This window comes from Lemur catta, chromosome 7, assembly GCF_020740605.2.
Source record: "Lemur catta isolate mLemCat1 chromosome 7, mLemCat1.pri, whole genome shotgun sequence".
NCBI lineage: Eukaryota > Metazoa > Chordata > Mammalia > Primates > Lemuridae > Lemur > Lemur catta.
Genome location: NC_059134.1, coordinates 61,785,676 through 61,800,199, shown reverse-complemented (window position 1 = coordinate 61,800,199; position 14,524 = coordinate 61,785,676). Strand labels below are relative to the sequence as shown.

At 40.8% G+C, this 14,524-nt stretch overlaps 2 protein-coding genes across 2 annotated transcripts; both read right to left on the bottom strand.

Moving 5' to 3' along the window:
* Positions 1 to 1,454: 1,454 nt before the first annotated feature.
* Positions 1,455 to 4,094, bottom strand: LOC123642043 (olfactory receptor 51L1-like). The gene is made up of 2 exons (XM_045556971.1): positions 3,936 to 4,094; positions 1,455 to 2,417 (listed from the first exon to the last, which is right to left on the bottom strand). Exons 1-2 carry the CDS (start codon positions 4,092 to 4,094, stop codon positions 1,455 to 1,457), a joined length of 1,122 nt encoding a protein of 373 aa, XP_045412927.1.
* Positions 4,095 to 10,197: 6,103 nt separating this feature from the next.
* LOC123641598 (olfactory receptor 51M1) lies at positions 10,198 to 11,235 on the bottom strand. The gene has a single exon (XM_045556479.1). The coding sequence runs from the start codon at positions 11,217 to 11,219 to the stop codon at positions 10,227 to 10,229; it is 993 nt and encodes a 330-aa protein (XP_045412435.1). The 5' UTR covers positions 11,220 to 11,235; the 3' UTR covers positions 10,198 to 10,226.
* Between the last annotated feature and the right edge of the window lie 3,289 nt (positions 11,236 to 14,524).

Here is a 14,524-nt window from a genome sequence, read left to right as displayed (position 1 = left end):
TTTGTAGATTTTACTGAAAAGCTGTTTTTTTTCTTATGTTAGTGACTCAAGGACATACCTTAGTCATATCACCACATACAGGTTTAACATACTTTTGATCTCAATTTCTCTCTGTGGTTCTAATCTAGGCTTTTATATTTCTCCTGGCTACGTTTTCTTTGTTGTATGGGCTCCTGAGGAAGCAGGATCCCGGTTCACTGCGTTATTCTAATTCAGGATCCAGCTCATGCTACCCTCTGCACTGACCTTTCCTGAATCACCCACAGAACTTGAAGTCAAAGCACCTGATTTTGCTGCCTATTTTCCCTCTCTCATTTCACTTTTTAGCCTAGCTCACAGCAACCTCAAACTCTTGGGCTTAAACGATCCTACTGCCTCAGCCTTTCGAGTAGCTGGGACTACAGGCGTGCGCCACCATGGCCAGCTAATTTTTTTTTCTATATATATTTTACTTGGCCAGATAATTTCTTTCTATTTTTAGTAGAGACAGGGTCTCGCTCTTGCTGGTCTCGAACTCCTGACCTCGAACGATCCACCCGCCTCGGCCTCCCAGAGTGCTAGGATTACAGGCGTGAGCCACCGCGCCTGGCCCACTTTTTAGTTGTTAATATATTAATGGTCTCTGAACTCTAGTTTTCTCTTCTTTGAAATAGGGATAGTTGTACATTCTTCACAGGGAAAAAAGAACATTTAGTGAGAAAACTTAGTTGAAAATCCTAAAAAAACCAGTAGGTACTAAAAAATGTTATTTAACCGTACTTCATCACCAGAGAACTCCTACTCACAAAGAAATCATTCCCACAATTCCCTTTACAATTAGCCCTTGGCCTTCTCTAGCTCTCCTCTTTCTCTGTCCCTTGCCGGAGACCCACCACTGATACTTTGTTTTGGAGCAGGCACTGATTCCCTTTGGGAGATTCAAGCAGGAGGATCACTTGAGTCCAGGAGTTTGAGGTTGCAATGAGCTATCGTCCTGTCACTGCACGTCAGCCTGGGTGACAGAGTGAGACCCTGGCTCTAAATAAATAGACAAATAATACACAAATAAATATTTTGTTGTGATGAAGGTGGTGAAGTCATTAACTAATCCAAAGAATATGAAATGATGATTTTACCTTCCATATTATAAGAGTAATTTATTACTAATGGTATTATGATAGAATTAGAGTTTTAATAAACATGCAAAGCAAAAAATACCAAAATCACTTTCAACTTGCAAATTATTATGTAAAAAGCAATTATTATTTTTCATGTAAGAAAATAGCAGTGACTGTGTATTTATAAATATATTCATAAGCAATAAACATCAACTTTAACATTATAGTCAATTCATGATGTACAATCAATTGATCACAACAAAATAAGTAAACAAAAATCATTTTGTGATAAGAAGGCTCTAAAAAGAAGTTTCAACTCCGTCCTTGTTTTGAATTTCCCCGTCTGTCCCCAATGTCTCATTTTATCTTCCCCAGGGAAATCACCTTGAGAATGGCCCTGCGGATCTGCTGGGTCTTGATGCTGTAGATAACTGGGTTCATCAGGGGAGGGAAGAGCACAGAGACAGTGCCCATGAGGATGTGCACCAGCGGTGAGGTGTGGCGACCAAATCTGTGCACAATGGACAGGCCTAGCACAGGCACATAGAAGCAGAGCACAGCCAGGATGTGGGAGACACAGGTGTTGAGGGCCTTGAGCCGCTCCCCTGCAGAGGCAATGGTCAGCACGGTGCGGAGGATGCTAGTGTAGGAGAGCAGGATGAAAAGGACATCAGAGCCCATGGCCAGCATAATGATGCACAGCCCGTAGAGTCTGTTGAAGCGTGTGTCAGAGCAGGCCAGGCGGATCATGTCCTGGTGAAGACAATAAGCGTGGGAGAGCGCCCCAAGGTGGCAGTAGTCAAATTTCAGTAGGTGCAATGAGGGTGCAGCAGTGATGGCGGCACTCCGCATGCCCAGCACAACCCCAGCCAAGGCCACACGAGGACCTGTGAGCACAGATGCATAGCGCAGTGGGAATCGAATGGCCACCAGGCGGTCCAGAGCCATCGCAAAGAGCACGGCTGACTCCATGAAGGAGAAGGAGTGGAGGAAGTGCTGCTGCAGAACACAGGGCACCAGGCCCACTGTCCGGACATCAAACCACAGCACACCCAGCACTGAGGGCAGCGTGGACATGCACAAGCCCAAGTCAGTCACAGCCAGGATGGCCAGGAAGTAGTACATGGGCTGGTGGAGGGAAGGGTCAGTTCGCACCAGATGCAAGATAGTGGCATTACCCACAAGGGCCACAAGGTATCCTACAAAAATGGGCAGCGAAATCCACTGGTGAGCCCACTCCAGGCCTGGGAAGCCCGTCAGCAGGAACGTAGAGAAGCTCAAGTTGGCACTTGGTAGTGTGGGCATCTTCAATCTCAAGGCCTATTTAGCCTGGGAATGTAGCAATGTGTGTGAAGGTTAATAGGCCAGTAAGCACGAGCTCGCTCACTGTCTCTGCACACAGTCCCCTGCTAGCAGGTCTGGCCTCCCTGCACTGCCAGGACTCAATGGCCTCTTATTTAGCCACTGCCCTCACAAATAGCCTATAAACTCTTTTCCTGCTTTCTCCACTATTGTTCTTATTCCCATCTAATCCTTTACTTAACTCAATGGCAGCAAGCCTCAATAAAGGTTTTTCCTATTTCCCTTCTTGATTATCTAATAAAAGACCTTTTTTGAATTCTTCTTATAAAAATCTATATAACTGCTCAGATTCTCAAAAATTCTGATACTCCCAAACTTTCTTCTGTGTATGACCTCACTTATTCAGGCTGTTTTTCTTCCTACGGAAGACATGATTGGTAATCTTTCTAAGCAAACTGAGGATGCTTGTTGAGAGTTCCTCATCCAGTCTGCTCCCCATTTTGTCTCCTTATTGTCGTTATGTGATCCTTCCCACATGTCCATATGATCAGAAGAAGAGGCATTCTGTTTCTTTTCAAGTTCAGTCCCTCTCAAAGAACCCGTGACTCTCACTAACCAGTATCTCAGTCCTCAGCCATCTTCACAGGGACCTGGGAATCTCATTCTTCTCACAAAGTCACACTGGTTCAACATACACAGTCTGCGTCTTTAAAGCTGCTACCCTTACCTAATTCCTGAGATGTCTTTCTCCTAAAAACTAATTTCAGATTCCTTGTTTCTTTTTTCTTTCCATCTTTTCAAAACTATGGCTCCTCAGAAATCAGGCTGGAGATCTGACACAACTTTAATAAATGTACCTTGAAACAGCAGCAACAATAACCAAGCCTATTCCTTGCCCAAATTAGTTTACTGAATAGTAAAAAGAGGCATCTGGAAAGATGTTCTCAAGGCAAGCCTTGCTGTCCTCTATCTCAGTTTCTGATACATTTGTTTCTGCATTCTCATCAGTAAAATAAGGATAATGCTGTTTTCTAATTAAAGAATGGATATGAGTTTTAATAGACATACTAGGTGTACAGAATTTAGGACACAGTCTGGAATATAATAAAAATATATTTGTTATTGCTCCCAAACCCCAAACTCATTTCCTTGTAATTTCTTCTATTATTCCTACTCTTTACTCCCCCTATTATACAGCACAAAATTCCATCTCCTCTCTGATATAGTGCTTTAGATGGCAGCAGACAGTGCTATGTGCCTTTTGCAGGATTGGGATCTCCTGAGAGGGCCTGGGACATAGGGAGTGATTGCAAGTCAGTGAGAGAGAATACTGAGGAGTAGATAACAGTGTATAATGACGACAGAAAGTAGGGCTGAGGGAGGGCAGACTGTGTGTGTGTGTGTGTGTGTGTGTGTGTGTGTGTGTGTGTGTGTGTGTGTGTGTGAGTGAGGGGTGTGGGGAAGGAGAGCTAGCACGAGAGCACACGCTTGCCAGGCAGTACAAGGGGTGGGGACGGGCGATGTGGTCAGACCCACGGGCCCACAGGGAAGAGCATGCGCACTGCGCAGCAGCAGAGGAGGGCGAGGCACCAAGGAGCCTAAGCGCTTAGTACCCAGAGAAGGAGGCTGCGGACTCCCGCACTGCCTGCTGTTCAGCCTTGTCGTGTCAACTCTACAGCACAGTGAAGACTCCATCTAGTGCAGTCGCCCCTCGGTATCCACGGGGATTGGTTCCAGGACCCGCACGAATGCTCCAGTCCCTTAGTTGGCCCTCTGGACACAGCGCTGTGTGCAGACTGTCCTGAGACATTGCGCTGCTGCCCTCTAGGCACAGTTCCATCAGGCAGCCTAGAGTGGTGGCTCTGGGATCTGATTTGAATTATAATCTATTAACTCTGTAATTGCGGAAATTATTTGATTAATGTCAGTTTCCTCGTCTGGAAAACTGAGACAATTATACCTCCTTTGCAGGTTGGAGAGCCATTTATATGCACTTCTAAGTGTGGTGCAGTTAGAACCACATGCAGATTACTATTTGCACTTTCCAATATTACCTCTTTTTAAAACCTCTCCGCAATATTTATCTACCATATGCCAGATACTGCTCTTCCCTTCATGGCTGCAGTGAGCTCCAAGAAATGGGGAAAGTCAGTAAGTGATCTGACAACAATGAAGAGGAAGCAACTCAGGGTTGAGAGCCCTGAGCTTGTGAGCGGGTTTTTGGACAGGCCAGCTGGACGGGCTTGGTAGTTACTGACGCTCTCTGAACCTTAGCTTCTTTCTGTGATGGAAAATTTTCACACGTGCCCTGCCTACTTTGCAGGGAAACTGTTGGGTTTAATAGGACTGTGGAAGGAAGTGCTCTGAAGTATTGGAAGCTCTATCAATTGGGGTAGAGTTGTTAAGATATGATTCCTTCCCCATCACGACCTTGTATTTTTCCACTGCAAGGCACAGCCCAGTAACAAGTCCAGGTCTCTTCTCAACCAAAAACATCAGGGGAGATACCACAGAGCAGCATCCCTAATCACGAATTGGCCATCCTCCCAAAAGCTGCCCTGTCCCAGAACCCTGGTTACAGTCCTGTTACATAAGAGATATGGGAGAGGTCTCTGGGTTGGCTCCCTCTATCCATAAACCAAAGGATTTTTAACAACTTACTGGTCTCTTTTTGTCTGTAGCTTCTTTCCAGCCCCCTGTAGTCCTTCCCACTCCTGTGCCAGCCTCCAGGATGCTGCACTATATCGGCCACACGGGCAATTATGAGACTGTCTGTCTCTCTCCCTTGGGTCTTGGGCCCTCAAAGGAATCTCCAAGATGGATGCAGTCCTGACAAACACTAAAGAGGAATTAGCATCCTTCTAGAACTTAACCTTTGGATACCCCAGTTATCTTCCATTGAAACTTAGTGACCCATGGGTACTACGAGGAGATGTTTCACTGAATCAGACAGTCTTTCAATCTCTTCTCCCAACAGCTGCCATCTTTATAGGATCATTTGTTGGTTGACCCTCAGTCCTCCTTTCCATCTTTCTCTTCTTTTCCCAGACAAAATTCCCTCCGAGATTCTCCTTTCAAGAGTTAGTCACTCTTACTCATTCAGCAGATATATAGAGATCACAAGCTTTGGGGAAGATAGTTGGATATAAAAATTAACAAGACACAAAACTCTGTCTTTGAGAAAGTCATTGTCTTCTACAGGAGCTTAATGTGAGAAAACTCTCACTGAGAGAGCAAAAACAGGCTTCGTGGGAGACACAAGTACGTAGCTGTTCTTCTTTACCAATGGCTGCTCTCTCATAAGTTCCACCCTTCTGAATACAGGGGGAAATGTACAAAGACTCAGAATTGTCACAAAGCAAGATACTATAAAATTATGTGAGTATCAATTACCTGAAAAATATGTGTTTTACCAACATAGTGTCAGCTTCAAAGACTTAAAGAGGCCTGAGGATGTTACATAACATGAGATACTTGTGAAGAGTACTGCATGCAGGTGCACAGGCCAGTGCTGGGGAATGGTCCAGACCATTTACAGCTGGTTATTGTCATTAGCAGGAATACTGTAGGTTTGGTGGAATTTATTTATTTGTTTTATTTTATTTTTTTTAAATTGAAGCAGTATAGTACAATTAAAAACACAAACACTACAGTTAGAACAACTGTCAAATCCTGGTGTAATATTGGGTGAGTTATTTTCCCCCTGAGGTTCAGTTTACTTATCTGTAAAATGGGTCATCTAATATAATAGTACTCATCTCATAAGGGTATTGTCAAGAGAAAGTGACCTATGGTATATTAAGCTCCTAGAATAATACCCAGGTCATCGTATGTACTTTGAAAACAGCTATTATATGAGAAATCTGTGTATCTTCTGCTCAATTTCACTGTGCACCTAAAACCATTCTAAAAATAAAGCTTATTAAAAAGTAGCTATTACTATAGTTTAATGTTACTGTTTTCTGTTCTTTCTTTTTATGATACTAAATTGAAAATAGACAATATAATCTGGGAAAGGGAACATCGAAGTTAGGGAAAAGCTAAGTGATTGGACTTCCTTCAGTAAAACATGGCATGCCCTGAAATGATTGACCCTGTTAGATCGAAATTCTGGCATACCTTAGAAATTTAACTAAGGCAAGTGTCCTTTTCTCTGGAAACCTCAGTTTCCTAATTCTAAAACATTGAAAATGTTAATACCTACCTAATTCACATATTTGGTGAGAGGATTAAATAAAATAACAAAAATAAAAATTACTCAGCACTCTCTACCATGCAATACATGCTTAATAAATGTTATCGTTATCATCATTATAATCACTACATTCATTGTTATCATAGACATAACCTTATACAACCTTTATACTCTTTGTAAAATATTCTTAAGTTATAAAACTGAAACATGTTCTTTGGAAAATTTGTATAGTGCGAAAGATGGAGAAATGTATATAAAAATAAGATTATATAAAACAGTTTTTTTTCTATGAATATATATTTATCTTTAAAGCCTTTTATACAGGTATTCTTCTGTACATATTATTTTTATCTTTTTTCATTTAAGATTTTATCAAAAATAGTTACCTAAATATTTAAGTATTATTTAAATAGTCAACTAATATTTTTTATCAAATGAATATGCCTTGGTTTAAGTGATATTTTCATCCCAGACATTTTGTATGCCTATAGTTTTTTATTTTGAACAATAATGAAATTAATTTATAATATTCACTTATTAATTAATTCAACACATATTTATGTCAATCTATGCTTTAATTATTCTATTATATAAAAGTTATACCATAAATATACATTTGTAATTTGTTTTGGGTCTATATTTTATATTTAGGACTTATTTATGTTGTGCCATGTTGCTACAGTTCATAGATTTTAATGGAATATACTATTATGTGACTGTATTACAATTTACTTGTCCTTTTGAAAGATAATGAAGTTATTTTCAATTATCATTCTTAGAAACAGTACAGCAGTGAACATTCTTGTACAAGTCTCCTTGTACAAGAGGTATGAACTTTTCTAAGAGTTACAATATAGTAGCTACGTCATAGAGTGGGTGCATATTTCACTTCTGATAGATATCCTCAAGTAGATCTTCATGGGCTATAAGAATCTACACTGACCTTCAGATAATAAACCATTATTTCACATCCTCACCTACATTTGTTATTATCAGAATTTTTTCAATTTTTTGTAATTTATTGGTGAAATAAGGCATCCATATATCATTTATTTGTTATTTTCCTAATTCTTAGTGAAAATGAACATGTTTGCAAATGTTTATTGGCAAATTTGTTGCAATTTGGTTTGGGACATTAGTAGAGAAAATTAGTTCTCTTCCTTTGTGCATTACCTGTTCATATCTTTGCTGAATTTCTTATTGAATTCTCTTTTTCTTTCTGATTTGTAGAGGCTCTTTTATATTCTGGAGAATGAACCTCAGTTGCTTATATAAATAGACATTGCAGATATCACTTTCCAGTCTGTGGTTTGTATGGTCTTTTTGCTTTTGGTGCCTTCCGTTTTACTATATTTAAATATCTGTCTATTTATCTATCTATCTGTCTATCCATCTGTCATCTATCATCTATCTATCTGTCTACCTATTTATCTATTTACCTACCTATTTGCCTGCCTAGCAATCTATTCGCCTATATTTTTTAAAACATTTGTAAAGCTTTCCTTTTAATATTTAATGTCTTTAATTGAATGTGTTTTTGTGTGTACTGTAAGGTAGGGATCAAATTTTATTTTCCATATGGATAACAAATTTGGCTAGCAGCATTTATTGAATAACCCAACCTTTGTCAACTGTGTTTAATGTTACTTCTTTCAGGTACATTATATCTGTAGGTCTGTGCCTCCACTTCCTATTCTTTCTGCATATGTATTTATTCTCTAGACAAATACTACACTGTTCAAATTATTGCAGTGTTACAGAAAATCTCTGAATTTGTTAGGAGGTGTTTCCTATTAACTTCTTACTTCCAAATTGTCTCGACTATCCTTGTCTCTTTGCTCTACCATATAATTTTAGAACATTTCCTGCCACAGCCAGCCCACTCTCATTTTGACCAGGCACACAAAAAAATATTCAAAATTTAATCAGAAACCAGTCAAACAGACATCAACCATCTGTATACACCCTAAGGAAATTCTCGCAGGTTATGCATTAGCTACAAAAAGAAATGAAGAGAAGGGAGGTGGTGGAGGAAGGGGACGGAGGCTGGAACATAGAGGCAAGAAGATCTGCCTTATGTGGAGGCAGGGGTACGACTATTCAGAGCCCAGGAACCTCTATATCACCAAGTCCATGGTAAGAAATGGAGAATTGAGTTGATTAAACAGACTCTGCAAGTTTTCCGTTGGGCCCTCATCATATACTAGTTCTCCCATGCCTCAGACCTATGAAGAGAAACTCTCAGGAAGAACCTCCTGGTCATGGTAATTTTAACCTGTGGCGGAGCAGATAGGAGGACCCAGATTGGCCTGACTGAAGTAGAATGAGGAAAATGATGGAGAATACCACTTTGATGGATGCCATCAGAAAGTCTTCTTGGGTTTCTTGAATGTGAAGAGGGGGAGCTTCCCTAGATAGGAAAAGAACTTTTTCTTAGCTCTAGATCCCACTTTATATATTTTTATATTTATTTATTTATTGAGTATATACCATGTGATAAGCATTAGATTTACATAGTTTTACTGGTGAACAAGATATACATACTTCCTCCAGAGATCTTAATTTAGTCATGTGTCCTGGTTGGAAACACACACACACACACACACACACACATTCACAAACACTACATTACTGCATGACAGGTGTTACAACAGGAAATGCAGGGTCCTATGGAAGCAAACAGATGGATAAGCTGATGCTCTGCTATTGGAAAGGAGCCACGTGAATGAAAATGTCGTGGAGAAAGCAACCTCAAAGCTGAGACTTCAACATGGATTGCATTTAGTCAACTGTAGGACAGGCTGCCCTGCCAAGTTTAAGTTCACATCCTCCTGAGCAATAAGATTGTTACTTAGACACGTTTGTGATACGTCCTTGGTACTCCTTTGTCACATCACATGTTATTATGCAAGATATTCTAACTAAAGCACCTGGAAGTAAACACTGATGTCAGCTTAATGTTGGACTTGAGGTTATAGGACTCAGGGGTCCGCAGGAAAGATAAATCAGAGGTGAGAAGAGTTAGGGACGGGGTCCAGGGCTTCTGCTAGTGGAACACGGTCAAGGGGGCACAACCTCAGAAAGAGTTAGAGAGTTCTGCCAGAACCAGGTCTTGGGGAAGAGTGCAGGAGTTCTGATGTTTCTGATGTGACTCAGGGGTCCAAAGGGTTCATCCAGGATAGAAAAAGGAGAAGGAACTTGGTCAGGTAGAAAAAACAGAAGCATTCCCAAGGAGCCATGGAAGGAGATCTATTTCTTGAGATGAGTTAGAGCAAATGACATTTCATCTGCTCTCTGTTAGATTCTGTTATGGGTGCTTTGTCCTTTTTAGTTTTTGTTTAGTTTCATTTTAGTTTCAGTGTTTATAGATTGGTGATGATGATCAGTAAAGTCTTTCTCTGGGCAGCTTTTGATGCTATCAAAAATGCCAGTTCTCAGATGTAGGAGGAGACGTAAAGATATAAGCAAGAAAAGGTCTGTCTTTTTAAACCATAGCTCAATAAATAAATTTACCTGTGCTTTATTTAGGGCAGAGGGAAAATCTCTGAGAACATGGGGTGTCACAATAGGTACTCAATGCTATAAATTTTTAGCCTGATTAGGGGCCTTCTTCTGGGCTTTCAGTGGCAGTTTTAGCCCCAGGACTCAGCATTGTCCTTTCTTAGGCCTAGGAGCTTGATGATGGCACGGCGGATCTCCTTGGTCTTAATACTGTATATGATAGGGTTAAGCATGGGAGGTACAAAAAGGTAGATGTTGGCCATAAGAAGGTGGACGGCAGGTGGAGCATGCTTCCCAAAACGGTGCACCAGAGACAGCCCCATCATGGGCACAAAGAATACTAGCACAGCACAGAGATGAGATGTACATGTTTGGAAGGCTCGAAGCTGCTCCTCTTGGGAGGCCAGGCCTGCCACTGTGTGCAGAATGAGACCGTAGGACAGTGCAATGAGCACCAGGTCTAGCATCACAGTAAACACTACCAATGTCAGCCCATACAGGTTGTTGAAGGTTGTGTCTGTGCAGGCCAGGTGTATCACTTCCTGGTGCAGGCAAAATGAGTGGGAGAGGACTAGAGACCCACAGTAGGGAAAAGCCTTCAGGAGGAGGACAATAGGGACAAGGGCCACAGGTCCCCGGAGGATGACAATCAGGCCTGACCAGACCACTCGCTGGCCAGTGATAATGGTCGAGTACCTTAGGGGGTGGCAGATGGCCACAAAGCGGTCAAAGGACATGACAAGCAGCACTGAGGACTCCATGAAGGAAAATGAGTGGATGCAGAACATCTGGATTTGGCAGGCTCCAAAGTAGATGCTACGGGAGTCGAACCAAAAGATCCCCATGGTGGTGGGCAAGGTGGACACTGACAGTCCCAGGTCAGTGAGGGCCAGCAAGGAGAGTAGACAGTACATGGGTGTGTGCAGGTGGGGGCTGATCTTAATAATTATCAGAATTAAACAATTGCCTGAGATGGCCACAAGGTACATAAGGAAAAAGGGGATGAAAATCCAGTGTTGGATGGCTTCCAATTCAGGAAAGCCAGTGAGGTAGAACATGGGGCTAAATTGAGTAATGTTGGGCAGGACCATGAATTGAGGACTGAGCAAGTATTGGGCTGACATTCCTCAGGAGTTGAGCTGAAAAGAAATGGACATTTATAATTATTAATTCTTCAGCTTCACTAACATGTGCAACATCATAAACAGCATCATGATTGTCATCACCTTTGGTATCATCTACTCCACTGTTAACAGTTTCACCACCCTCCCTACCCTATTGAAACTTTCTTAGCTAACATTATCCTCACCATTTTCCTCTATTTTCTGTTACTTTTATTCCTTCTCTGTCTTCTTTGCTGGTACATCTTCATTGCTCATCCCTTGAATATAGTTTTCACATCCTTGACAGTTTTGTGGCCATACTCTATTATTTCTCACCAGGCAATGTCATCTGCTCCCATCATTTCATTTACCATCCACATATTGATAAATATCAAATCTATAGCTCCAGAACTTCTCTTCTTCTCTTTAGATTTCCAAACTCGTATATCTAGCAGTATGCTGAGCATCTGCACATTAATACTTAATAGTTACCTCAAAGGCATGTTAAAAATGTAACTTATCATCTCTTCCCCCAAACCCTTATTTATTTGTGTTAGTTATCTCAGTGGCCTAAGTAAAAAATTAAGTTTTATGTTGGATTCCTCTATATCACACCTCTTCCCAGTTTCTAATCAACCAATCAACAAGTCCTGGGATTTTCATTTACTGGGACTTCAGTAAATCTGTTTACTCACTATCATCTTTTGTTAATGCTAACCCAATCCAGATTGCTATTAACTCTTGCTGGATTACTCCAACAATATCTAGTTTGCACTACTCTAATAATTTGATTACTCTACAGCAAGAGATATTTACAAAACCAAATTTAACATTAAATACAAAAGGTTGAAAATGATATTCAAGGCCCTGCCTTGTTTTATCTCTGCTTATACCCTCTATTCTAATATATCCTGATTTTCTCTTTCATATTTATGGTGTAAATGACACTAAACAATTTTTCCCATTTCTCTAGTATTCTTGCTCATATTTAAACATCTGTCTTTTGATTCTTCCTGGAATAAAAGCAGTTCTTTTTGGAATAGCTTTCCCTTACTCTTTGTCTAGTGTCTCCTATTCACACAACCCACCTCAGCTCAGACACAGTATCTTTGAGAAAGCCTTCTTAAATCCTTCAAGTTAGGTTTGGATGCCCCTCCTGTGCACTCACTCTATCTTCACTACCATGGCGCTTCTCAGGCACTATTGTCATTTTCTGTATTGCCTCCAACATGTGAACTCCCTGTGGACAGATACCGTGTCTGTCATTTTTTCTAAATTTTACCGTTAGAGCTAGAGATTGGCTTTTTGAACCATCACATCATTGGAACCCTTTAAATATTATTTGTGTTAATTAACAAATATTTATTTTTTACCATTAATCTTATTTCAATAATTATTTATTCATTGATTCAACAAATACTTGTTGAACTTGTATTTACTGGGAATATAATGGTGAACAGAAACAGAATAGAGACAAAATCAAACATATAAATACATACTATAATGCAAGGTAAGGCGTGCTATAAAGAATCAAGAGCTGGTAAAGGGAGAAGGTGAGAGGGATGCATTTTAGATAGGGTAGTCAGAGAAGACCCTCTGAGGAGGGAACTTTAGAGGAGTGGTCTGAATGGAATCAGTGGGCAAGTGTGTGGACATCTTGGAGAAGAACATTCCAGGCAGAGGGAAGAGCAAGTGAAAGTTCCTGAAGCAGATAGCAGCAGGACAAATTTGAAAGATAAGAGGAGGCCAATGTATATGCAATGGAGGAGGCAAGGTGGGGAGTGGTGGGAAATGCTCATGAAGCAGCAGCTAAGTCCTAGATCATGTATGGTCTGGTAGGTCACGTAAGCTACTTTGAATTTTATTATACTTGTGAGTTAGCATTGGGAGCAGAGGTGCTACATGCATAAAAGGTTTTAGAGGGTCCAGGATGGCAGCAGGGAGACAAGTTAAAAGGGCTTTATATTTGCCCAGGAAGATAGAATGTGGTGGTGGAAGCTTTGAGAAGTGATTGGGTTAGTTAGATTGGATTGGCTGTTGAGATAAATAGAGCAGTCAAGGACATATCCAGGATTCTGTGCCTGTACAACTGAGTCAGTGATGTGGGCAATGCATTGTGGGGAGTAAGTTTGAGAAAATAAGAGTTCTGTTTTTGACATGTTAAAATAGATGCCTATTAAACTTAGAAGGCAAAATGTTGGGAAAGTAGTAGAAATGCAGACTTTAGAAATAAGTTTAGGAAGAGGTATAAATTTGGAAGATATTAGTATATAGACTGGATAACAACATCTAAGAAGTGAGTGTAGGAGTTCCTAGTATTGATCTCTTGATGAGATCAATAAGATGATCTAGAAAAGGAGACTGAGGGGAAAAAAGGCCAGTTTCACAGGAAGGAAACTAGGAGCATGTGGTCTCATATGTACTTCAAGAGGAATTAGTCAATTATCCGTAACGTTGCTCAGGGGTCCAGGTAATAAGGACTGAGACATGACCAAAGGCTAAGCAATGTGGAGCCCATTGCCGATCTTGACAGGAGCAGCTCAGTGGAGAGTTTGGGAATAAAATCTGATTTAGTGTGTTCAAAAGAGAAAATGGGGAGAGAGAGAACAGATGGACTAGGGAATTGTGGTAGAATTCCAGGTGGTGCAAGAGACCTGTTTGATGTTCACAGATTCAAAGTGTAACCAGTTAGCATTTAGGTGTATTTTTCATCAAGACATTTAGCTGCCCAAATGCAGGAAAAACTATGTGGAGAGTTGAATCTGACCAGATTAAAGTTAGCGTAGGCTAGCATGACTAAAGTTCAGGATGTGTGCAAAGGAATGATTATGATGATGTACTATGGAACTGAAATAAAAGTTAAAACATGAGCAGATGAGGGGCAGTGAAAGGCTAGCAGAGTTCTAGAGTCTGGGATGGAACTGAGCTGCTAATTTAAGGTAAATGACACAATCCTCAGTGAGAGGAGGCCAAGGAGCTGAGAATGAGGCTGCTGATTGGATCAATAAAAGCAATACAGACATCAGTAAGAATTATGTCTAGATCAGTAGTGGAAAGAAAAAAAGTGAATCAGTGCTAAAATATTCAGTGAATAAAGTGGCGTGACTGGAAAGGTGGTTGGTGGGGGCAATAAGGAGGGATAGTGGTGATGGTGCATGATGTCACTGAAAGAACTGTGGGAGGAGGTGGCAAGAAGGAAAAATGTTCAGGAAGACCAGGTCATCCCTGCATCACGCTGGCAAGGGGGTTAAGGAATAATGCACATTCATCCTCTCTATTTCTTCACTCCTCAGTTCACCACTCAAGCAACCACCCCATTATTTTTC

What these genes read in the sequence shown, in the direction of transcription:
- LOC123642043 (XM_045556971.1), bottom strand. Translation starts at nt 4,094, where the DNA reads ATGGAGTCTTCACTGTGCTGTAGAGTTGACACGACAAGGCTGAACAGC. An exon ending in ATGCTCTTCCCTGTGGGCCC is followed by an intron (nt 2,418 to 3,935) that starts GTGGGTCTGACC and finishes CAGGCTAAATAG; the next exon opens with GCCTTGAGATTGAAGATGCC.
- LOC123641598 (XM_045556479.1), bottom strand. Translation starts at nt 11,219, where the DNA reads ATGTCAGCCCAATACTTGCTCAGTCCTCAATTCATGGTCCTGCCCAAC.